The sequence below is a fragment of the Citrus clementina genome, unplaced genomic scaffold, assembly GCF_000493195.1.
Source record: "Citrus clementina cultivar Clemenules unplaced genomic scaffold, Citrus_clementina_v1.0 scaffold_5, whole genome shotgun sequence".
NCBI classification, from domain to species: Eukaryota; Viridiplantae; Streptophyta; class Magnoliopsida; order Sapindales; family Rutaceae; genus Citrus; species Citrus x clementina.
The window spans coordinates 19,913,206-19,940,335 of NW_006262201.1; the positions used below are offsets into that span (position 1 = coordinate 19,913,206).

The window sequence follows — 27,130 nt, forward strand, 5'->3', positions numbered from 1 at the left end:
TCCAGACCACTTGAAATTTAAGAAAAAAAATGATTAATATTATTTGGATATGATATCAACTCAAAATTCAAACAAATCTTACAAACAACTGGCGAAAAATGGTGAATTCCATTCCTTAACCGAGGTTTATTAAATTAAAAAAATAATGAAAAATAGATGATAATTAAATTAATTTTAATGGAAACAAAGTCACAATAGTAGAAGTGACAATTTCGGCACGATTAACTAATTAATCAGACACAAACACAAGACAAATTAATGAATTTGGATTTACAAAATTTGACATGATTTTCAACTTAGATCAATTAAAAACCTTTCATTTCGTATCATCGGACCCACTATTAATCATCATAAATTATAGTGAACAGACGATCAATTTCAGAGACTCAAGACTAGTAATAAGAAGTCTTTGCATGCTCTGTACATATGTCGTGTCAGAAAATTATTTCTTAGTTTTTAGCATAAGAATGACGAAAGAGTGATGTATTTTTGGACACTATTCTTAGTCAACTAAAATTAAAATTGGTTCCTAAAATATAACCAAAAAAAATTTGAACCCAAAAAAAGAAAATAATTTTTTAAAATATAACACAGATAATAATGGTGAGAGTAATTTAGGTCAATTCAAAATCGCTAATTTGGAGTCGGATTCATGTATTAATTGTATCATAAGTTACTGAAAATTGCATGAATGGCGTGGATGCAAAAGTAATCGCTAATTTGGAGTCAAAGTCATGCGTTGATTGTATTTGTATTGTCTGTATGACTAGGGCGTGGCAAAGGCTCATGGAATAAATCTGCTTCTTTTTTCTCCTTTCCCCACTACCACCAGTTCACTTAACTTTTCCTTCATGGCGTGCCGAATGAGATCTTCTACTCCACCAGTGCTTGTGTGTTTGTGTTTCATTTAGTCAAAGTCATGCGTTGACTGACAACTCGAAGAGCCTGTTTGGGAGTGTGGTGAGGTAGTTGGGCAACACTTATAGCTAGGCTTTGGCAACTCAACAATTTTTTTTTCAGCTGTAAATTAAATTACTAAATTAGCCTTACATATTATTCAATTTCAATTTCATCCTCCTCATTTTTTAACTTCATTTCAAATCAATTTTTTTTTTTTGTGAAACAAACCCTAAACGCCCATTCTCATCTGCACGATTCCGACTGTGGCAGTTCTAATTGATGCAATTCCGACACCGGCCACTCTCATACGCCTCTGTCAGTGGTGCGTTTTTCTTCACCCGTTGTTCATTTTTTAGTGCTCCTTTATTCTATTACATGCAATTTTTCATTTTCTTCCTCTTTGTTCATAATATGTTGGGGCTTTTGTTTAGAATAAATTGATGGGTGATGGGTCATGCGTGATTTATTTGCTGCTTGTAACCACTGTTTTTATTGTAGATTTTATTTTTGTAGTTGCTTTTTGTAGACATGCACAGCCCCTGTTTAATGAAATTCCCCTAATAAAAATCCATCTCAAACTTCTTTGAGCAGAGTTCATGCCCTGATATTTTAACAAGTTTCAATTTTTTTTATATTTACCTGTGGAATTTGTAATATATATTATGCACTTATGAGTGGTATCGGTTGTTTTCTTAAAGTTTGTGTTTATGATAGCTATTATCTGGGTTGTGTTCATTTGCCTCAAATTCTGTAATTTTGATTTGAGTTTCCTGTTCTTTGTATAATGGCAAAACTCAGACTTTAGATGTATTTCTTGGTTATGATGATTGTTTAGTTGAATTTCTTTGTTTCCTTGTCTGGTTTGTCTTTTGTTGCTTTATTGAATTGCTTGTAATTGTTTCTGTTCGTGGGCTATGATCATTATTGTTTGCTGGAAAAGTATTTCAAGTAAACTAAGTGTTTGATTAAAAGTATTTCAAGTGAAGTAAGTAACAATGTATTATATTTACAATGTATATGAATTATTGCTATTGATTTATTTGTGCAAATTTAATTAATTATGCAAATTTTTCTGAAAGATATTCTTGATTATAATATACATCCATTGTTCTTACCATGAGGCTTATTTATGGAAAATTTTCTGGACTATTTGCTTGAGGAAAAATAAAAGCTTCTTCTTTCACACACACACACATAATTCTTTTAGTATCCATATAATAGCATTGAAATGATTATTAATATATCTTCGAAAATTATGTCTTAACTTTCCAGCAAGCTCTGGCTTTTGGCGTATAATCTGCTTCACAAAATCCACATGCCCAAGCATACATAATTAATTACATTTTAATTTTATTATGCTTTGTTGTATGATCTTTATTAGATAACCATATCATGTACAAACCGAAGCAAAACTTTCAAAATAGGATCTTTATTGAATGGATAGATAAAACACACTAAAAAATATGATATTATCTAGAGTTTTGTGGGGGAAAAATAATAAATAATAAATAAAAATATTCTACTGGGATAATTTTCAAAATTACAATAAAAAAACATTAGTTAATAAAAAGTGCTATATCATCAAAGCAAAATCAGTTCACACACATGCAAGTTTTGACTGAAAAATTACAAAATATAACAACATTCAGACAAACCATTGCCAGCAAGCATTTTTTAAACATTGAATAAACCTGATGTTAGAAATCGAATTCGAAAGGGAACAAAGCAGTGAAATCCTGCAATTCAGAAAAAAATTATAAAAAAAAAAGCGGACATACTAAATTAAATAATTGAGCAATTTGGCTCACTATTTTTCAATCAAAACTTTTAATATTTTCTCTTCACTTTCTAGGCAAACAAACACAGCAACATCTTTTTTAACTCTTGAAATCTTCCAGCTCCGGTGCAAGCCTCAGTCACAATGTAGTCACTTGATGGCACATCTTCACCCAGACTTTTCAATAAAGTGAATTAAAGCTTTTAGAACGACACATAAAACTTTAAATTGTTCCTGTAACACACAGACAGTCTTTAGTTCGGTATCATAAATTCACTTTCTTATAATCTCATTAATATACTTTTTGAACTTTATTGTGATCTTCATTAGGCGTTAATTTTTATTTTTCCTTTTTTATAAAAAAAAAAAAAAAGCTCTTCCGGAGTCATTGTAAGATTCATGACAAATACCTGTTTCCGCTGGTAATCATGTACATTGGAACAACTTGCAGACTCTTCTTAGAAAAATTTCAGCTGACATCAGCGGTTAAGTCCCAATGTACAGGATCCAAACACAAATTTAACACATCAGTAAACCATTAAAATATAAATAAATAAAAATAAAACTTGAAGACTCTTCTTAGAAAAATTTCAGCTGACATCAGCGGTTAAGTCCCAATGTACAGGATCCAAACACAAATTTAACACATCATAACTTGTTAACCGGGTTTGATCAGCATCCTGTTTTAGGTCTTTGCGTGTTCTATGCATATGTCGTGTCAGAAAATTATTTTCTTAGACAGGAATGACGAAGGAGAGATGTAAATATGAACTCCGTTCTATGTCAGTCAACGTTAAATTCGCCATTCATTATAATGGATGTTTATATCGCTAATTTGGAGTCAAAGTCGTGCATCAATTTAGGTATTAGTCTTTAGTAAATCTGCTTCATTTTTCTCCTTTCCCCACTACTACCAGTTCAATTAACTTTTCCTTCACGGCATGTTGAGTATTCCGTATCCTACAGCAGTGCCTTGAATGAGATCTTTTACTCCATCAATGCTTGTATGTTGTGTTTCATTTGAGGATTAGATTTCCCAGTACGTAGACAGAGAACTCTGGCTCTGTTGTCCGATGTCTCTGCATTTTCTTGAACTCTCTACTCTTCCTCGTGTAATTAAAGAGGATTAAAGTAAAAGAAAAGGGTAGAACCAGTTCTCCCTATTTGTTGCACTAGCTATCAGATTTCCATATTATACTAATTATTGGCCAAAAACATATTTTTTTTATTTAAATTGTCAAAAAGACTTTAATGTTCTCATCCTAAAATAAGTTCCATTAAAGCAATTATAATAGTTATGGAATGTTTATAACTAGAATGAGTGCTCCTACTTAAACTAGTAAAATCTCTTGAACTAATTTATAGGTTCAATCCTGCGCACATGAGTAAGGAGAGGAGAGGGCATTTGTTTAAATTTTATTGTATTGAATTTCGCACTTTCAATACTTCTACGTAGTTATTACGATTTCATCAAGTTTACGATGCCGAAGAGCCAACCATGCTTGATCAAACAAAATTAGACCTCACTAAATCTGATAATGTAAATGCTATAATTTCATTAACTTTCAAACGGCAGCTAACAGTTTAGTGATCTGCAGATAGCTTTTGTCAATTTAGGATGGACAATTTTACACCCTCAAAATGTTGTAGTATTTTTTATAATATAGCAAAAATAGGGTATAAGAATGATAACTTCCCAATTTTTAAAAAAAGTTACTGTTAAATTCAAATTGTAATTGTAATTGAATTTAATAATTTTAAATCCAATAAAATTTGCCACATATTGATTTAAATTTATATTATCATTACTTAACGTCATATTAATTTTCAATTGTTGAGTATACTATTAAATACAATTTGTTGAAATTTAGATTGTTAATTTTATAAAGAAGTTTAGAAGGATTATTCGTGTTGGAGATAAAAATATGGTTGGACAAATAGAAGCTTGAGATAATTTAATTACAATTTAAGTACCCCTATCTAAGGAAGAAAGTGACCAATTAGGTTGTGCCACGTATCCAAAAGATTAAAGATGCCTTGATGCAAAAGGTCGGATCCAACTCACATTCATCTTTTTCCTTGAGATGGGGTTACTTTCTTCACAATATTGACTTGATTATCGAAATACCATCACTGACCACTACCAGCAATCGCCCTCTAATAGCCTTGTAAATAAGAAATTAAAATTTCAACATAAATAGAGATACACAAAATATATTAATTTGACACAAAATATTTCTGCTATTAGTAAATTATCATCATTAATATCAATACCTTACTTTATCTTTTAATCAACATACAAGTGTTATCAACAATGTTAACAAGTAAATTATGTAAAATTATCGTTAACAATTAATTAAACAAATAAAAATTCAACTTTAGTAAGAAATCATTAGGTTCAAGTGACTAAAGTAAAACAAACAAAATCTATCAATTAAAATAAGATATCAGTAATATTAAGTTTAAAAATTATAAAACTTTTAGTTATTAAAAGCTTATTTTATGTGTGTGTGTGTGTATGCTGCGCTGAGATAAGTTAGGTTTAGAAATTAAGAACTTTAGCTGACATTCATTTATGATTAAATTTTTTAATGTAAGTTTTATGATTAAAATTAAAAATATAAATAATTAAAATAAAGAATGTAGGCGTGAGTATCCAGTAGATTTTTTCTCAATACCAAATCAACTCGCATCCTGCAGCGGATTTCAATTTAAAATACTAAACCCACTCACAACCCAGAAAATTATTCACAGCAGGTAAGGTTTTATAGACGAATTTGGACTGCTTTGTGGGATGATGAATAATTTTGCCATCCTTGAACTCAAGGTTCATCGTTTGCAAGGTCCCTCATAAATCAAGCACCCTCTTTGGTGGCTCTATTCTTCAAAGCTGAACTTTCCCGCCAGTTATCAAAGTTCACCCTCAAGATAGCCTGAAAGCTACTTCCTTAAATATTTTAGTTCATCTGAGGCTTGACAAAAAATGAGCTAAAATAACTAGTGTCTTTTATGCCTTAAAATATTAAATTTGAAAAATCAAAAAGAGTTATTAGGAAAATATAAGGTGCATTTAGTATAGTTTTTGTTTTGTAGTTTTTCATTTTCCTAGAATGAAAACTATAAAAAAATTTTTTTAGGTCTATTTTTTAATAGTAAATGTATCAACTGAAAAAAAGTTGTTCTTGTTTCTCAACTTCACAAAAGAGAGTGCAGAACAGAAATTGGCATTCTCTACTATACAAACACACACACTACTTGCCTCACTTTTGTAGCTTGGAACCATTGCCAATATTTATTAAGCTTTTAACCCTCTATTTCTTCCTTTTTTTTTATAATATCAACACAATATTTTACTATTTACTCATAAATTTACGGTTTCTTGTCAGATAAGATTTATTTTTGCTCCAACATTTTGCAATTTTATAGATATTCTTAAATTATTTTTTATCTCATTTTTTAAAAATAAAATTTAAAATAGTCAAATAAAATTTAAATTGTATAAATTATGATAAAATAAATGAACATTTTTAGTTCATTAAAGATTAGACAATTAGAAAAATAATTACATTTATCATTATCAATTTAAAACATGATAATTTCTAAAATTTTAAATAAATAAATATACATATTTAAAAAAATTACCTACACATTATTCAAAAAGAAATGTTTTGGACAAAATACTAAATGTATTTTCATTTTTTTTCATAAATTATAATTTAGAAATAAGCTACCAAATGTATCTTCAAATATCGAAACAACCCATCAAAAACATCATCTTTCTTCTGCAAAACAAGTTTAGAAAACACCAATTGAAAAACAATACCAAATACAACCTAAATGTTTGGTACAATTATTTGAATTTAGTTTAGATTATAGAACTGTAAATAATGAAATATAAAAAAAATATTTTAATATTCCAAGTAATTTATTTATAATATTATAATAGATTTAACAAAAGATTATTGAAAAATAAGTGTGATTTGATTATTTGATGGTCTCACTTTAATAAATGAAATCTTGGAAGTTCAAGTCCTCTTCTCATAATATATTCCATTTTAACAGACTAATTCAACAGATAGTTTGTCTCGAAAAACACTAGCGGGCCAGCCGGCGGGCTTGAAACATTAGCCCAATATAGCAATCACCGTGAACTTCTAAAGCAATATTATCTTGTCATCCCCTCAAAGTTTGCTGAATAAAATAAATAATTAAATAAATTCAGCCCAATATGGCCATCTCTTCTTGGAATATATTCCATTTATTGAAGGACGAACTAAATATATAAACAAATACCCACAGATGTTTTTAATTATCATCAAATTAACAGGACATCACTCATAAGCTGACAAATTAAGTAGATCGATCAAACCGCCTTGTAGTATGAATGAAAATGATTGTTCATGAATTAATCAAATGAATTACCCTCTGGTTTGTTGGATGACAAATTCAATGAGCATTTCTATGTTGCGATGAGAAGATCTGTTAGGAAATTGGTGGGTAAAGCAGACACACAGCTAAGTTGAAATTGGTAGAAACAATAAAGAACAAGCACAATAGAGGACACAAGAAAATTACGTGGTTCGGCTTTTAGCCTACGTCCACAGGCGAACATAGAAGGAAATATTTTACTAGTGAAAAGGAGTTACAAGTATTGTAGTATTTTAGCTCACTACCCAAAACCCCAATACACCCAAACTCTCAAATCACTATAACAAGAGCTTATAAATATAAGCTCTTAAACTCTCTCTCAACTCCCTAAATTGCTCTCTAAATGGAATGCCTTTGCTCATTCTCTTCGCTTTTATTTATAGAGAAAGCTTTGGCACTATGCAGCAATTCTATATTATTTTTACGTTCTTTTTTCTTCTTTCAAATGTCAAACCCGTGTGCTCCTTTTCCTTTCCAACTTGCTGCAAAATTCCTCTTCTTTGAACAACATGGATACTGACTATCTAGATGGCTGTTTCAAACCATCTAGATGGCTGCTTTTGACAAGATCCACCAACTCCAATAGCACGATTTGCTATCTCCCCAAGCTGCCTTGCTCTCTTTCTCCTCTTCTCTCCTTGTTTGCCTCTATCCATCAGTTTTTCAATAGCTTCTTTAACTTTCTCCCTCTTAATCACTAAACCAGAGTTGTCTTCCAAACCCCATGTCACTGTAGCCTCAATTCCAACACTCACTCCAATCCCTAATACTTGCGCAGCTAACTTCTTATTATAAAATTGCTCGGCAAACAAAGGGTATGTTACTAACGGCACTCCCGCACTCACTCCTTCTAGTGTTGAATTCCAACCGCAGTGTGTCAAGAACCCTCCAATTGCTCGATGAGATAATAGCAACACTTGAGGTGCCCATCCCCGAATTATAAATCCTCTCTCTTTTGTCCTTTCCTCAAATCCTTCTTCTTGGATCCACTTCTCTAAACCTTGTGATCTTTCACCTCCTCTTATTAACCAAATGAACGGCTGATTGATGCTTCTAAGCCTGACCCAAGTTCTAAAAGTTGCCAAGTAGCAAGGCCACATATACGCCCAAGACAAGGGTAAATCACAGACCCAGGTTCCCATGAGTCAAGCCATTTCAAGCACTGTTCATAATCATCTTCCGTTGATCCATTTTCACCTCTGCATCTCTCAGCTTTATCTGTGTTCAACTTATACCGGGCCAATACACCAAACCTTATCACCTTTGGTCCTTGTATATTCTTTGACATATTCTGCTTCCAATTCTTCGAAAGTATTAACCACAATTCCATCTGCTGATTGTTCTGCTCCCCTGATTGTCACACGCTTCAATTGGAGGGTTTTTAACACATTGTGGTTGGAACTCATCTCTTGAAGGGATATCAGCCGGCGTACCCATGATCACATGGCCACTTTTTGGGGACCAATTTTGGAATGAAAAGTTGATTGTGCAAGTTCTAAATATTGGGGAGAGGATTGGTGTGGAAGTTCCCTTAGATTTTGGGAAGGAAGAAGAGATTGGGGTATTGGTAAAGAAGGAAGATGTTGTAAAGGCTATTAACATACTTATGGATGAAGGAAGGGAAAGAAATGACAGAAGAAAAAGAGGCAGAGAATTCCACATAATGGCAAAAAGGGCAACAGAAGAAACATGATCTTCTTCCCTCATGATCAAACTATTAATCCAAGATATCATGCAACCGCCGCATGGTGATGACCAACATATATAACGCATGAGAGATTAATTGCTTAATTTGTTTCATGCGTACTTGCTTCTCTTTTATTATTATTTTTTTTGAGAGGTTAATTCACTTATCTATTATGGTACTATTGTCAAATCTGTCCTCATCCATTGATCAGACATGCATTATTCCCTGATTATCAAGGAATCTTGGCCGAGCACCTGTTTATAATTTTAATTAACTCAAACCAGTTTGTAGGGTATCATCAATAAACAAATATAATGATTTACTTGCAATTGACTGCATTAAAATATATTCTTTTAATGTTTATAATTATAAGTTGTACTATCAAAAAGTTATTGTTAAATTAATTATATATAAATTAATTAATATCAGCCAATGCAATGTTAGAAAAGTTCTCTTAACTGCCCACTATTTGACCGAACATTGACCAGCCGCCATTGCTCTAGTGGCGGCTGGTGGTGGTGATTTGCCAATACCGGAACCACCCCACACACCGGTGACTTCTCCTTTGGCCGGCAACAACCATCACAACTGCACTCACACCCAAACCGAAGGCCAAAAACGTGTTCGCAATCTCAAATATCGCCCATCGCCGCCGCCACACCTGTTACCATCGATAAGGACCACCTTCTGCCATTGACCATCTCCTCAGCCCAATCTCGTACAGCTACTGCTTTGAGAGATAATGCTGGATGGGCTGAGATAGCTAAGCCTTCTTCTTCTATTCAGGATGATCTAAGTATTCAGAGGGTTTCCACTGGTACTACTTTTTTCTGAGCTGCAGGATATTCGATCCATGACTATGGGTTTTAATTCCCATTATACAGATATTCATTTTTAGTCGGATGAGGAGCTTAGCTCTGATGAGAATCTTGTGGCTGATGATTATTTTACGTCTTAGCCTGAGCATTCTGAAGGGCGTGATCTTGACCCCAACTTCAATGTTGTTGGTCCACATTCCTCTTGTTCGAGAAAAGATTTCGCATTAGTTACTGGTCACAGGTATAGTAGGCAGTCTTAAGGCATTTGCATTAATTAATTATCTTTAACTTCTTATTTGTTCTCATAATGTTTTTGTTATTTTTTGGATTTGTTGGCTGTGTTGTTATTTTGCTTGGAGCTTTTAGTTTGTGTCCTTCTCCATATGTACTTTCTTTTGTTTCAATAGTTTACAGGTAAGAGGGTCCCGCCTAACCCGCCCACCTTAGGGTGGTTTTAAATTAAAAAAGGAAAATTATCATTTGTGTGAATATTTAGAGTCTGAAATACTATTTTTTCTTGTTTCATTCATTCTACAAGTTACACTTAAATAGAATGCAGAAAATAAACTCCTAAAAAATATCCCCTAATTGTAGGATACTTATCTAAACTTGAATTTAAAAATAAAACTAATTATCTAAAACTTTATTCTGATAAGACTTTAAAACTAACTGAAAAATCCTAACTTCTCGATACTCCCTCTCAAGTTGGTGTGTAGATGTCAATCATTCTCAACTTGCTGCAAGATGTCCAAAGTTAAGTGTGACGAATCCCTTCGTTAGGATATCTGCTATTTGTTGTTTTGTTGGAACAAACAATAGGCAGATAATATGATTCTCAAGTTTCTCGTTGATGAAGTGACTATGAATTTCGACATGCTTGGTTCTATCATGTTGCACTGGGTTATGTGCAATGCTGATTGCTGTCTTGTTGTCGCAGTATAACCTTATAGGTAGAACTGTAGGTCTTTTCAAATCCTCTAGAACTTGTTTTAGCCACAATACTTGACAAAGCTCATGTGTCATAGCTCTAAATTCAACTTCAGCAGTACTTCGTGCAACTACATTTTGTTTTTTACTCCTCCAAGTCACTAAATTACCCCATACAAAAGTGCAATGGCCTGTAGTAGACTTCCTGTCTGTAATTGAATCTGCCCAATTAGCATCAGTGTATACCTCAATACCTCTATTCTCTGTTTTTCTAAACAAAAGTCCCTTTCCTAGAGTACCTTTTAGATATTTGAGAATTTTATAAACAGCTTCAAGATGTTCTTCCCGAGGATGATGCATGAAGCGACTTATTATATTGACTGGAAAAGTGATGTCTGGTTTAGTAAGAGACAAGTAAATAAGTTTTCCCACCAAATTTTGATATCGTCGTAGATCTACTAGGGCTTTTTCTCCTTCACCTAGTCTTAAATTGTACTCCACAGGTCTATCCACTGGCTTACAGCCACTCATTCTAGTTTCCTTCAATAAATCAAGGATGTATTTCCTTTGTGAGACAACTATACCTTTCTTGGAACGAGCAACTTCCATTCCAAGAAAGTATTTCAAGGCACCTAAGTCCTTGATTTCAAAATCAGTGGCTAGACTTTGCTTCAATCTATCCATTTTAACTAAATCATCTCCAGTATGAATAATGTCACCCACATACACTATAAGCACAGTGATTTTACATTTAGCTGAAACTCTAGTGAACGTTGTATGATCAGTCTGACTTTGTCTGTAACCTTGTCTATTCACAGCCATAGTAAATTTCTCAAACCAAGCCCTAGGCGATTGTTTGAGACCATGCAAGGACTTTTGCAATTTGCACACATTTGACCCAAAATTTTCAAAGAAACCAGGAGGAGGATCCATGTATACTTCCTCTTTTAAATCCCCGTTGAGAAACACATTTTTCACATCCAACTATTGTAATGGCCAATTTAGGTTTGTAGTGATAGACAAGAGAACTCGTACAGTGTTTAACTTTGCTACTGGTGCAAAGGTCTCTGAATAGTCAATCCCATAAGTTTGCGTAAGCCCCTTTGCCACTAGGCGAGCCTTGTATCTCTCAAGTGAACCATCTGAATTGTATTTGACAGTAAATACCCACTTGCAGCCAATTGTCGACTTTCCTTTAAGCAAATTGACCACCTTCCAAGTCTGATTCTTCTCAAGAGCATTCATCTCTTCAAGGATAGCTGCCTTCCATTAGGTACACTTAGAGCATCCTGCACATTCTTTGGAATTTCTACACTAGAAAGTTGTGAGGTAAATGCATAGAAAGAAGGTGATAGGTTGTGATATGAAACAAAATTAGACAATGAGTATTTGGCACAACTTCTAGTACCTTTCCTAAGAGCATAGGCATGTCCAGATCACTAAGAACCTGAGAATTTGAATTTAACTCACTAGAAGGATTAGAATTTGAATTTAACTCACAAGGAGGATTAGAATCAGAATTACCTGAGGAAGAAGAAGTTTGATCTGACCTTGGATTGGAAGAGTAGAAGAGGATATAAGAGGTCTAATTTTGTTTGTGAGAGACCATTTCCGGGTTGGAAAACATTCTCCAACCCAGTGGAACTCAATGAATTCTTGTGGTCCAATTAGCCATAATGGATTTGGCAATGCAGGAATCTCATGGGGCTGGGAGAAACAAGTTTTGTAAGCAGTTAGGTATATAATATAGTTAGTATAGGTAGTCTGGTTTATCATTAAGTTCATTTATTGCCCTGTGTCGCAAGTATATAATACAGATGAAACCAATTTGAGGAAGTACTGGTCGTGTTTGCATCATGTTTAGTTTGTTTAGTAGACCCATCCAAGGTTTTGAAAATTGTTTGATGTATTGGAAGATGGGCATTGTTGTAGTGCTGGGTATCTATGTTGACTTTGTTCGCTGGCTTGGAAGTCTTGAAAGAGTTGAGAGGATCAACCCTCATCAAGATGATTGAGGTTTTCGGATGAGTCTGGAAAGTTTGATGTGTTACATAATTTTGATCAAACAATAATGTGAGGTTCTCTTTCAGTAATTCCCATATTCTCTTTACTGCTTAGGAGTTATTACGTTGATGAAGTTTATTAGCTGTGTTGCATGTAGGTCAGCATACACAAATAATGTTGGTGCAAGAATCAAATAACATTGGTATAAAATCAAATAATATTGGGCAGCATAGAGGTGAAATGAATATCACACAGACACACACAGTTTCAAAAGCGTGTAGGTTTTTTTGGTCTTTTATCTAAAATTGAATACTACTTATTATCACCAATTTAAATGCATCAGGTTATTTTTTCTTTCCACCTTCAGATTTATTTTTTTTTTGACAACTTTCCACCGTGAGATTAATTGTGAGAAATTTGCATTAATAGAGAAAGTAGAAACGATTTGATTTTTATCTGGAAAAAAAAAAGAATCAAACTGAATGTCATAATTTTATTTATGAAAGATAATCTTATCAATTTATATAATAATTGATACGCATATAAAGTTTTGTCCCTTTTTTTTATTAAATATTATTTAAGCAAAAAAATCATAAACAATTTCGTTTAAGAGGAAAAAAAACACAAATTATGTAGTTTTATATCATCAAATAATGTAATTTTTTTTAAAGTCTAGCTCAATGGCAACTAAATCTATTCTCCACCCTTATGAGCCAAGTAAACAAAAGCTCTTGTTTGTAATTAAATTTGTATATTTTTTAGGGATTAATTATTTGCTTACAAATGTTAAAAAAAATGAAATGCTTATATAGGGTTAAATACAAAGTTAAAATTTCAAATGACGTGTTATTATCAATGACTGACATGTATTAAGTAATATTTGACGTTTTATACTATTATTAATGAGATAATTTAATAGGATTGATGAGAATGATTCCTCATCGTTAATGAATAAACAATATATTAAATACCACATGATTCGAAATACAAATTATATTTTAAAAAAAATCTTTGTAAGCATATATTACTCCTTTTTTAACAACTGAAATCAGTTTTTTTTTTTTTTTACAACAGAGAAGAAAAATCATCCAAAATAATATACTAAATTAGCACAATTGGGACAATTAATCATCTCTATGGAATGTCTAAAATATACTAAATCTTAAGTTACACACTCATTTGACGTCATTTTTTTTATCTTTTTTTTTTCCCTCAAAGTCACCATCCGATATTTTAAGGCAACTTTCAATTTGGTATATCAAAATTATTTAGGGGCCAGTTTAATATAAATTGACGAATTATTTCTTTATTTATGAAAGTATTTAAGGAACTTTAATGTTGTTATCAATTTTCCATCGTATACTTTATTGTTAAAAGATTTCGTATTGGATATACTTTAATCCAAACATAGCTTTCGAAACTAAACAAATGGAGTTTACTAACTTAATTCCCTGTTTGTCTTGAGTATTCGTTTAAATTACTAATCAATTGTAACTAAACAAATGGAATATAATTAATTAATCAACTAATCGCCACATTAACCACTCTTTAATTTATATAATACTGTTTAAATCTCGGAATCTTTGAGTAAAAACTATGTTGTACATCATAAGTTCAAAGTCCACCATTACATTAACCTTCCAACCGATTTGATAACTACCATTCGCTAACATGATTAATTTTCTTATTACTAAAATTTTTATTATCATATCTTTCTATTTTTCGCATTCAACGATTGTATGGCGTGATGCATGTGGAATTCTTTTTCGTTGGGACTCAAATCATCCACCGTCTGATCATTTACCATTTGATGTTGGAATGCTTGGGTGGCCAATTTTCGTCATCGATTTACCGTCAATTAATTCGTCACATTTGTAAATGATTTGCACCGACGCAAGCTGCCGAGTCCAAATGGATAAAAACACAAGACCGTGTTTGGCAATTTTTTTAATGACACGTGGGGTCTGGGCCGCCTGGCCTGCGTGTATAAAATAAGAACAAACAAAAAACTTTAAAAAAAAAAAAGAAGAAAAAGAAAAGAAAGGAATTATTGTGCCTATTTTGCAGTCTTGTTCGAGGTGGAATAAAGCAACATCGCAACAACATGGCTGTTATGGACGTATCACTAAAGGGACATTAAATTAGATTCTTGTAAAAGTTTTTGACCAACATTTTCTATGAAACAATTTGATCCCTTATGAATCTTATACAAAATATAACTTCAAATTATTTAAATGGATGATCATTAGACCAATCATTTTAAACATTTGATAATATTTTTTACCTTGTTCTTTTTATGAGCATAGTTTTTTTTTTTTTTTAAGAAACGATTATCAATATCCTAGTCTATTGCTAAACTGCTTAAAGTGTAGAAACTGCTCGAGTATCAATTTTTTTTTTTTTGTAAACTAAGTTTTATCCAAATATGATTTCTTTATCCAAATACAATCATATTTGTCGGTGAAATGATTATTATTATTTATTTTAATTTAAAAGAAGCATCTAATACAAAAATAATCGATTATCAAGTAAAGGACAAGAATAGTGTAGAAACCACCAATAAAAAGCCAATATTTTTAGCTCACGTGGCTTGTGCACGTAAGCAAAAAGTTCCATGATGAATATTTCGTGATTTCTAAGTTCTCGTGCCCTGCACGTCAAATTTATTGCCGTCACGGGCAACTAGTTTAGTGCCATTTGGCACTTAATTACAAGCTCGCTTCTCCTTTAACCATATTGTTTGATTGCATGTACAAAAAATATAATAAGAAACTTTTTTTTTTTGCATTATTTTTGAATGAATGTATTGATTTCTCTCCTTTATTAAAGGCTTTGTCTTAGAATATAAAATACGCGGGAGGTTGCCATCTTGCTTTAATTATATGGTCAAGACTTGAGGGTGCACGATGGACCTACCCGATCAATCAATCGATCAATCTCAATGGCGCTAAGACCACATATTTTACACGTGACAGAGTGAGTGTTCACACACTTCTCTTTAGGCATTTTCTCTCGAAATAGCCCAATCCAAATCTAAGAATCAAGCACCAGGACATAAGCAGAGAGCTCTAGGGCCAAGGCCTCAGAGGGGTTGGCAAAAGTCGAAAAGTAGACGGAATGTGTTTCTAGTAGTATGAAGCATATGATATAGTAGTAGTAATTGACAAGAATATTAACTACCATTAGCTCCCTATCAGGATCTATATGAGTTAATCTATAAACATACACACAGAAAAGCCGATAATGCAATACTGCAACCTTTCTCATTGCTTTGTTAAGTATCAGAGAGAAGGATTGCCGGCTGCAGCTTTAAACCCCTCAGGCCGTGGTGAGAAAAATTCCTTCCCCAGTCTTTAACAGTAGATGAATGAGACCTGTTTATGGTATGATAATGAGTCAATGTTATGGAAGAGGCGCGAGTCTGAACTGCAATCACCAGTGTTGGTTCCCATGTTCAGAGCCCAGAATTTATGATCAAACTTTATTGCTTCATATCTTCCATATCTTCATCAGAGGCAGGATTTTCAACCTCACTCCCGCCACTTAAGTCATCGTCGTTGCCTAAAGGTGAAAACTTGTCACTCGTGGTGTTCTTATGAAAATGACACTTAAACGGCAGAGCAACCATGCTTGATGAATGGAAAACGGCAGAGCACTTTCAATAAATGAAAAACATTTATTTGAGGAAAAATAATTCAATTGTGTGAGAGAGACCAGTTACGTAGGCAGTTGCCCACCGAGACTGTTAGTTGGTCATGTTTGAAATTTGACACTAGAGTTGTCTGTCAACTACGTCTTCACTTCACTTGAGCTTTCGAAGTTAATGCCACGTGGACATGAATAAGAATAATAATAATAATAATGAGGAGTCTACTTCGTGGTTATTAGAGTTATGCCTTTGCTTTTCCTGCACCTTAGGGATATGGGACTAACTATGAACACCTGGATGGAGCATAGGTAGGTATGTGCAAAATCCTGGAATATCACTTCTAGGAAGACGTCCAAATCTTGATCACTTGTTGGAACAGGTAGGGATGCAAATGGCTTTTCAAATTGTCATTTTTGTTAATGTAGGTCCTAGATTCATGGTTTTCTTAAGATTTTATATCATCTTAGCTTTATGCATTTAATGACCATTTAATGAGGAATAAGGTTTATTATATCCCCTAATTAATTGTGTTAAGATTATTATTTATAAAGTTGACATCTTACGGCAAGTTTAGTAAATTAAAATTTTATTTACTGAATATTATGTAATAGGGTTTAATTTATTAAATTCCTAACTAATTTAGTGAAATTCAATTTATTCAGAATATTGTTTTCTAATTTAATTAGATGTTTAATTTAGCAAGTCAATTAGTGACATGATTTTATAATTGGTGCATAGGATTTATTTAGAGGAAGAAGTTGGTTTAAACAGAAAGTTCATTAAATACTCTAGATATTTCTTAGGAGACAAGCAAGGCAAGCATATCATATTTATTTCTATTTAGATTTATAGGAATTATAAGAGAAAAGAAATTCTTATTTGGAAAAAATCCTAGTCTTTTAACTACAGTTTTAATAAATTTTTTCACAAAATTTTTTCACATCAGCTTCATACTCATCAAACAATATATCATATTTAAGCCAAGATTTATCCACTTTTTGTTTAGTACTTGACATATAATTGAAACACATTTCAACATAATGTACTAATAGGCAGCAATGATAAACGGTTTCCATTATCAATAAATTAAGAAACAAAGCATTATTAATATTCAGTTTATAAATTTAATGAAATAATTAAATTAAAAACAAAAACTTGTCATCATGTGCAACAAATATAACTTCACCAACGTGCTATCATCGTTTACCAAAACCTCTAACTAACAATACCCACTAATAATATCCTAAATAATTGAGCCCACATACATTTAACATTTATTTAAAAAAAAAATTCTAACAATCTGGTATTTCATAGACCACAAGACTATATATATATATATATATAAGCAACTAAACATTCCTTGGTCCACATGACCAAACTTGCCCCCACAAGGTACCATTTCTTTCAAACATAAAAAAAACAATTGAAAAAGGAGCCTCACTTTTTAACTCAATAAAATACACTAGAAAGTATTATCAGTTACCAAATCTAACTCACAATCATTCAAAAAATGTCAACACCATTGGACCTTAGTTTTGGATCCATCCCAATAAAACACACTAGTCAATGACAAAGTGCTATATCATCAAGCAAAATCAGTTCACAAACATGCAAGCTTTGACTGAAAAATTACAAAATATAACAACATTCAGACAAACCATTGCCAACAATCATTTTTTAAACATTGAATGGAAAGGCAGTAAAGAATTGAACAAACCTGATGTCAGAAATCGAATTCGAAAGGGAACAAAACAGTGAAATCCTGCAATTCATAATTAAATGATTGAGCAATTTCTAGATTTAATAAAAGGATAAAGTATAAGCTTCTTGAATTAAAAAAATAAAAAAATAACAAAAGAAACAAACAAGAATTTTAAAAAATAATAATAAAGATAAACCATTCATGATAGAAATCCCAAAAAAAAGGCATAAATTATGAACAAATAAGGGAGATAACAAAAAAACTGACAATTAATTTTATAATGCCCAACTAGTTTATTCAAAACAAAAAATAAAAAAGCTAATTGACAATAAGCCTAGGGATTCAGCAATTACAAGGATGGCTTCTCCATCGCCAATTAAACAATGCAAAGAATAGTGACAACGACCGCTTCAACAGTGGACGTGTTGATCGAAGGAGCAACAATGAGCATATATGATGATTTTGTGCCTAAAAAATTATAATAAAGTGGTTGCTTCAATAGCATATACGATCATTTTGGTTTCCATGCAATGGATTTCAAAACCAATTTGTAGATTAAAGTAGGGCTTGTTAATTCTGGATTTTGAGGGGTTTCAATGCTTAGGTTTCTTAGCCCTTGCCGATGGAGTGATGAAGTCAAAGGAGCTGAAGTGTTTATTAACACCTAGAATATCACTACCACAAAATTGGTCTTTTACAACGGTTTTAAAACCGTCATTGTCATCTTAGGCACTGACATTAAAGAGGGTATGTTTTTAATTACGGTTCACTAACCATCATTAAATGTATATTTTTAATAACAATTATTTTTTAAAATAGTCATTATTTATAGTAATTATATATGTTTTGATGACTGTTCTTTCATATAACTGTCATTAAATGTGCCATTTTAATGACGGTTTATTATAAGAACCGTCATTATATATATGTTTTTAATGACGGTTTATTGTAAGAACTGTCATTATATATATATATATATCTTTAATGACGGTTTATTATAAGAACCGTCATTAATTATTGAACAACATTTTATGACGGTTTTTAAAAAAAAAACTGTCATCTTTGTTTCTGAACACTACATTTGATGACGGTTCTTTTGAAATAACCGTCACCTTTGTTATTTATTATTAAAAAAAATAAATGGGAAATTTCATACTATTTCAAGCCCCATTTTAATTCTAATTTCATATTAAATTCTTTACAATTATTTTTCCAGAAACAAAAGGATGCAAATGTTTCATATACAAAGAGATAGCTTTACAAAAATTCTCACAACTATTTAATATCCACTAATGACTGCACTAGCAACCAACAAGATTGGCATGCGTGAGACATCTAATTTCTCGTCAAGTCTTCAATTGCAAACAAGTCTCACCAGCGTCAGCAATCTACGTTATTCTTACAAAGGATAAAGAGAAATTAAGATATATTCATATATTATAAATCATAAATATTAAATCATTTTAGTGACTTAAGTTGTAAAACAAGACTTTAAAGTACCAAATCACTATTAATTAATAGACTTACCTAAGTAAGTTTACCAAATCCTTCTGACTTCTTCCTCATAACGACCGTCATCACCCAAAAGTGAGTTTCATGCAGGCATTGTACATTTACCAGCTGAATTTGTAAATGAAATAGGGAACTTTTGTCTGGTTAGTGATTAAGGGGACTCAACTTGAAAGAAATATTCCAAAGCCAAGTTAAAAGATTGTTTTGTGTACAAGTAAATTGGACTAATTGTCATACTAATTAAAAAAAAGTGATTAACTGTCATACAACTATAGGAAACTAACACAATAAAGTTTGTCCAATACTATGGAAATGGTACCACTGCAATATGGCAGAAAAAGAAAAAAAAAACTTCTGCATTAACAGGACAAAATAAATGATAGTTCAAGCAGGTCTTTCAACAAATACCTTCAAGATGTTTTTGATTTGCATCAAAAATTACAAATGCAACCAAGAAACCGATTCCCTAAATCACAGTTAGATATGAAAATATGAAATTAAAAGTAACTAAATACTTAATCACAGGGAACTAACTAATCGAAGCGGTGGAATTAAAGCAATCGTATAAAAACTTCAGCCAACAAAGAATGCAAATATATTATCAAACAACAAAGACTCACATGGTAGAGTGTTTTCTTCAGCGAGTGATGGCAAGGCTAGGGTTTATCTAGTTCGATGGTGATTGATGGAGAAGGCTTTAATTTCAAGCCTTTAAGGATTGGGTTTTCTTCGACGGCAACGATTTGGATATGGGTTAGAGTTTTCATGGGTAAGAGGGGTATAGTGTTGACTCCGGCGTAGTAAAGAGCGAGCATGAGAGAGAGGGGTTGTTGGTGCTGGCCTGCTGTTGCCTGTGCATAAGAGCGTGCGTGAGAGAGAGCGGCTACTAGTGGCCTGGTGCTGCCATGCTCGACTGCTGCTGCACGGGCTCAGTTTGCCAACGGCGTGCGTGCTACTGAGAGAGAGGGTCTGCGTGCGCGTGTGCTATTAGTGTTTACAAATTATCTGTAATTTTAGTGATTTGTTGTTTGTATAGGGTGGGGTTTTTTTTTTTTTTTTTTAAATATATCAATGACGGTTCTATAATAACCGTCATTAATTTGGATATATAATGACGGTTGATTTATTAAACCGTCATTAAAATTATTCACTTTCACATTAAAATTTAAAGTATTTTATCTACATATATAATGACCGTTATATATAACAACAGATATTAAAAATTATCACTTTTAATGACGGTTTTTTAAGAACCGTCGTTAAATATAGTCATTTTCAATTAATTTTTTTCAAAACCATCACCAAAATTAAAACTATTTTTAAGTATGTATATAATGACCGTTTCATGTAAAAACCATCATTACAAATTAACACTATTTTAATTACACATATAATGACCGCTGTATATAAAAAGAGTCATTAAAAATTAAGACTATTTTAATTATTTAACTATACATATAATGACCGTTGTATATAAAAACCGTCATTAAAAATTGTCATTTTTAATGACAGTTCATTTATTAAAACTGTCAATAAAATTAAGACTATTTTTAACTACACATATAATGACTGTTGTATATAAGAACCGTAATTAAAAATGGTCACTTTTAAAGACGGTTTTTATAAATGAACCGTCATTAAAATTAAGTGTAGATTTTGTTTGACATTTAATGATGGTCCTATTACATAACGGTCATCATAAGTGCTACAAATTATAACTGTTTGCATAATAACCGTCATAACTTATGGGTCATTCTTTTATATTTTTGTAGTAGTGAATTTTCTTGTAGTTTAAAGTCTATAGTAAACGACATCGTTTAGAAGTTAAATAAATATTTTTATTTTTAAAATTTTTTAAATTATGAAAAATCAACATATGGTGCCGTTTCATGCCCAAATTGATCTATCCTAAACTCACCGTTTCATTAAATATTACTATGCTATCATATTTCTATGATATATAAAAACTCTATCACAATTTGTCATGCCTTTATGATGTATGAAAATTCTGTCATGTGTCTATCATATTCTTGTGATAAATAACTAATTTTCTAATATCTATCACAAAAATTCTGTCATTTTAGCCCATTATTCTAGTAGTGATATTTATCCAACTGGACTACAAAGTAATTGAAATTAATTGTAACACCTATGGACAAAACTTGGACCCAGTGTTATTTTATAATCAAAATTGAAACCTATAATTACAGTAAACTTGAATCTGAATCAAATGGGCAAATGGGGACAAATGCCTTCTCTAGGCTCTAACCATGAAACAATAATCAAATCGTCAGACTTCTAAAATAAGCCAATGACACATTACTCACAAACCCATCTATTAACATCTTCAAAGCTTTGGCACTGAAACTTAAAAGAGAGATTTGTGTTAAATAGCATTGAAAGTAAACACAACAGCAATTATATATAGCAAAGATTAGTGGGAAAAAAGATGTATTAAAATTGTTCTTGACTCCCAATTCTGCCCGAATAAAATAAATGAGCATAACAAGCAACCGGACCACAGAGAAAGATATCTCCAACACCATAAGCGGTGGCTTCTGAAAATGCATTCTGGTTGCAGCTCTAGTTCTTCTCACGGTACAAGTATGCGTACTCATGGTAACAGCAAATCCAAATGCAGCAAGAAGGATGCTCCTCTTCCCAATCAACAAAAAAGTATCGTCATTCATTATGTGAAAAATTTTAAGATCAGAAATTGGAGGCCAATTGTGTTCGGAACTCTGATATTTTACTTCGATCTATGCAAAACCAAAAATGAAAATGAATACTCGAGCAATATTCAAATATCGAAAGAGCATATTTTCATAATTAAGTGAGGAAAAAAATTTTCAGTATCAATTATCATCAACGGGTTCTTGATGTTAAGAATAAGCATTAAAATGAGCTGTTCAGGTCGTCTGATGAATCAGCAAGCTGTTAAGAAGGCTGTTGCTTTGCTTAAGAAGCCTCTGGACATGTATATATAAATCCCTGTAATCTCTTGTTACAAGCGGCCGAGGTCACGCTCATGATTTTGTTGCTTATAGAAGCTCCTGGACATAAACCCCCGTAATCTCAGTTCATTTTGTAGCTTAATGAAATGAATTTGGCTCACTATTCTTCTATCAAAACTTTTAGTATTTTCCCTTCACCGCAAACAAATACAGCAACATCTTTTAACTCTTGAAATCTTCCAGCTCCGGTGCAAGCCTCAGTCACAATGTATTCACTCGATGGCACATCTTCACCCCGACTTTTCGGTAAAGTGAATTAAAGCTTTCAGAACGACGCATAAAACTTTAAATTGTTCCTGTAACACACAGAAAGTCTTTAGTTCGGTATAGTAAATTCAATTTCTTATAATCTCATTAATATACTTTTTGAATTTTATTGTGATCTTCATTAGGCGTCAATTTTTATTTTTCATTTAAAAAAAAAAGCACTTTCGGAGTCATTGTAACATCTTTTTCTGTGTAAATATCTTTTTCTTTTAATTTAAAATTAGATATATCAAACTTATTCATCGGGGTTTTGTTACATTTCCCTTATTTTCAATAATTAATTTGTTATCTAATTGGTCAATAAATTTGCTTCTTGTTTGTCCCGTACACTAATATAGATGCTGTTTATTTCTTAGGTTTTGAGATAGGAATGACGAAGGACAGATGCAGGGGCACCGTTTTAAGTTAACCAAAGTTAAAGATGATTCGAACCCATAGTTGTTGCATAAAAACATTTGTTATCTTTACTTTTGTTGTCAAAATTATTATTATTATAATTTTTTTAATGGTAGAAGTAGAACCTAATCCCCCACAATTATCATTTAATAACATGTTAATTACCAAACACTATTATTTTTTTATTCATACCTAGTAGTGATTTAAATTTGAAAAGCGACAAAACCAGAAACCAGTTTTTAATATATAATAAACCAGTTAATATTTTTATTTTTTGAGGAGAAATGTAAGGATCCTACAAAAAAAAAAAACCACCAACATTACAATGACAGAATTAGAAACGAAAATCACCACAACATTATAATTGCATTCAATTTCTACGTCTCCTCCTCCTCCTCGTTGCCTTTTGCTGCGTTCCCAACTTCTCCAGAATCCATCCGATAATTCCTGTGCTGAAGTTGAACCCGAGAACCAATCCTGCCACAAGTCCGCCAGCGTAGCCAATCAGAATGATTTTCCAATCAGATGCGCCTGAAAACAGAGACTCCTCTGAGCCCTCAGTATGATCTTCATTTGCTGGAGCTTTATTACTCTCACATCCTTTGGACAAAGGCCTTCCACACAATCCTGAGTTGCCGTCGAAAGAAGTATTGTCAAATGTAGCAAATTGCTTTCCTTGTGGTATCAGTCCTGTAAGGTGATTGTCCGAGACATTGAAGAATTCGAGAAATGTGAGCTAGTTGTTGAGGAATCTGTCCTGAAAACTTGTTGTTTGAGAGATCCAATGATTCCAAATTTGTTAGATTGCCCAAACATGACGGAATATGGCCCTGGAGATTATTGTTCTGGAGGTTTAGAACTTGAAGTCCCTTTAAATTTGCAATCGATGCTGGAATCGCCCCATCAAAACTATTGTTTGAGAGAATAATTCCCGCTAGGATATCCGGAATCTTGTTATATGTCATCATTCGCCCTTTTCTGTTCATTGTCATTGACTAGTCGTAAGTGCTAAGTATATCATTGGACGTTTGTCCATTTGGAGAAAGCACATCTTGCAGATATCTTAGCTCACTTGTATTGACAATTTTCATGGCATTCCAACACAGGAAACTCTTTGATGGAAGCGTTCCAGTAAATCTGTTGTTAGATAGGTCAATAATGCGGAGTTTAGAAAATCCACAATCAGTTCTGGGTTCTTTTATAATGCCATAAAATATGTTAGATCGTAGGATGAGAACATTCAAGTTTGGAAGAGTTCCTAACCAAGAGGGAAAAGTGTCACTAATCTGGTTGTTCCCAAGACCAAGAAATTCCAACTTTGAACAGTTGATCAATGATCTTGGAATTCTTCCTTGAAATAGATTATGGCTTAAATCAATCACGCCTAATCTACTTTCTTTAATGAAAGTATTTGGGACGGTCCCAAAGAAGTTGTTCCCCTGCAAGTCGAGCACTGAAAGTTCATCACTGAAATTGCCTAAACACTGAGGAAGCAAGCCACTTAAGTTATTGTGAGACAAAACAAGGCTTTCAAGAATATTCAAATTGCATATCCATGATGGAATTTCCCCTGTTAAGTTATTGTTTGAAGCTAGATAGTGAATGGTTCCGGGGGGTGGAACTGGGAATGGTCCTTGTAAATTATTAGAGCTAAGATCAAAAGTCAGCAAATCACCTTTATTCCCGGGAAGAACAACAGGATACTGATCAAACCTCGTTAACAAGTTATGCGAAATGTTCAAGGCATTGAGATTCTGCATATTGGGGTCTAACAACCATTTAGGTACTTTTTCCTGAATTCTATTGTTAGAAAGATCCATGAACCGCAAATGATGTTGGTTTTGCAAGAAATTAGGAAATTTAGTAAGATTGCATGAACGCAGTCCTATATACTTAAGTTTCTGTGAAGTGGTATCAGAAGTGGCTTTGGTGAGCACTGACAACCTATTTAATGAGAGACCTAAAAATTCCAAATTTTTCCAGCTAGTAAGTAAAACATCTAACTCTATCATTCCTCTATAAGAATTTTGAGCAAGGTCAAGGGCGGTAAGTTGGGAAAGATTCCTAAGTGAAGATGTAATTTGACCTGAAAAATTACACTTAGCGACATTTATTGCTTCCAATGATCTAAGATTTCCAATGGGACCAAGTAGGTCACCTGAAAAATTATTCGATCCAAGATGCAAATATTGTAGCTGGGTGAAATTACCAATCGAATGTGGAACTTTGCCCCAAAAACTAGATGACCTCAGATCAAATAACTTCAAAGAACTAAAATTTCCAGTGGACCATGGAAACTCACCCGAAAAATTATTGAATGAAAGGTCAAGTTTTTCCAAAGAAAAAAATTTCGAATGGAAGTAGGCAACTCACCAAAATATCCATTTTGTGAAAGGTCAAGTTCTTTCAAAGAACCAAGATTTCCCATGGAAATAGGCAATTCACCAAAAAATCTATTTTGTGAAAGGTCAAGTTCTTTCAAAGAACTAAGATTTCCAATGGAAATAGGCCACTCACTCGACAAAATATTTGCAGAGAGATCAAGTTCTTCCAATGAATGAAGTTTACCAACGGAAACAGGTAGCTTACCCTGTAATTCATTTAGTGAAAGGTCTAAATGAAAGAGCTTGGATAGATTACCGAGTGAGGATGGAATTCTTCCTCAAATTTGTTAAAAAAGAAAAAAGAAAAAAGAACACTCGAGATGGACAAACTTGGAAAGGCTGCTGCTAGAGTTGATAGAACCAAAAAGGCAGCTATGGGAGAGGTCAAGCTTGATGACATGACCAGTGTTCTTATTGCAATGAACTCCGTCCCAAGAGCAGCAATCAACGTTACCTTCTTCTGGCTTCCATGATGCCATTGTAGGACGACAGTCAAATTTTGAAGCATAAAAATCATTACTGATGCGGCTTTCTTTGAATTGCAACAAAGCAGAGCGCTCATCATCATGGCAGAGTGGCGGCATAGAAGAAGCAGTGAAGTTAGCAATTGTAAAATTAAAGAAAAAGAAAGGAAAAACTAACCGTATGAATATTGTGAATAAACATATGGAGGATAAACCCATAGTTTTCTCAAAAATTAAATTTGTTTAACTTTGTAGATGTGAAGAAATTTAAGGATCTTGGTTTGCTTTTATAGGCAAATTGCAGCAATTCAAACATTTTAGTCATTGGACTCTTTTTTTATTTTTTTTAAGTCAACAAAAGTTAGTCTTAATAATATTTATTTTTTATTATTTGATATGATGTCCCACAAAAAAAAATTGATTTAATGTGTTATTAACAATCTATCCAGAAAAAACAATTCTTTAATAGGATCTATCGAACTTGACCTATGTTTATATTTCCTTTCATTTTCTATAATTTCATTTTCTGCATTAATTTGCTTCTTTTTGTTTTTTTTTCTCCTTTCCCCGCTTGTATTTCCCTTCACGGCCAGTTGCGTATCCTGCATACTCGAGTTTATGTGATTGGCTTGATGACTTTTCACTACAACTCAAAAAAAAATTGAACCCAAAAAAGAAAACAATTTTTTAAAATATAACACAGATAATAATGGTGAGAGTAATTTAGGTCAATTCAAAATCGCTAATTTGGAGTCAGATTCATGTATTAATTGTATCATAAGTTACCATCTCTGTGTCTATGGCGTGGCAGAGGCTCACGGAAACTCCAGACTAGTGAGTCTATCGTTACTGAAAAATGCATGAATGGCATGGATGCAAAAGTAAAAAAATTTGGAACTGATGATTAAGCCATTAGCTAACAATAATTAACTTCTGAAGAGGCAACGTCCCACCCAAAAAAAAAAAAGAAAAAAAAATGATTTAATGTGTTATTAACAATCTATCCAGAAAAAAAAAAAAATTATTCAATAGGATCTATCGAACTTGACCTGCGTTTATATTTCCTTTCATTTTCTATAATTTTTCATCTAATGGGTCAATGAATTAATTTGCTTCTTTTTTCTTTTTTTTCCTCCTTTCCCCACTTGTATTTCCCTTCACGGCCCGTTGAGTATTCTGCATACTCGAGGGTATGTCATTG

General features: G+C 32.6%; 1 protein-coding gene and 1 pseudogene across 1 annotated transcript; both read right to left on the reverse strand.

The window, feature by feature from the left end:
* Positions 1–7,095: 7,095 nt before the first annotated feature.
* On the reverse strand, positions 7,096–8,511 carry LOC18040226 (annotated as a pseudogene).
* A 14,940-nt stretch (positions 8,512–23,451) lies between these two features.
* On the reverse strand, positions 23,452–25,982 carry LOC18040227 (receptor like protein 42). The gene is made up of 4 exons (XM_024183618.1): positions 25,779–25,982; positions 25,455–25,671; positions 24,154–25,239; positions 23,452–23,771 (listed from the first exon to the last, which is right to left on the reverse strand). The coding sequence occupies exons 1-4, from the start codon at positions 25,980–25,982 to the stop codon at positions 23,452–23,454; spliced, it is 1,827 nt and encodes a 608-aa protein (XP_024039386.1).
* Positions 25,983–27,130: the final 1,148 nt, after the last annotated feature.

What these genes read in the sequence shown, in the direction of transcription:
- LOC18040227 (XM_024183618.1), bottom strand. Translation starts at nt 25,982, where the DNA reads ATGATTTTTATGCTTCAAAATTTGACTGTCGTCCTACAATGGCATCAT. An exon ending in CAAGTTTGTCCATCTCGAGT is followed by an intron (nt 25,672 to 25,778) that starts GTTCTTTTTTCT and finishes AATGAATTACAG; the next exon opens with GGTAAGCTACCTGTTTCCGT. An exon ending in TTCACAAAATGGATATTTTG is followed by an intron (nt 25,240 to 25,454) that starts GTGAGTTGCCTA and finishes ATAATTTTTCAG; the next exon opens with GTGACCTACTTGGTCCCATT.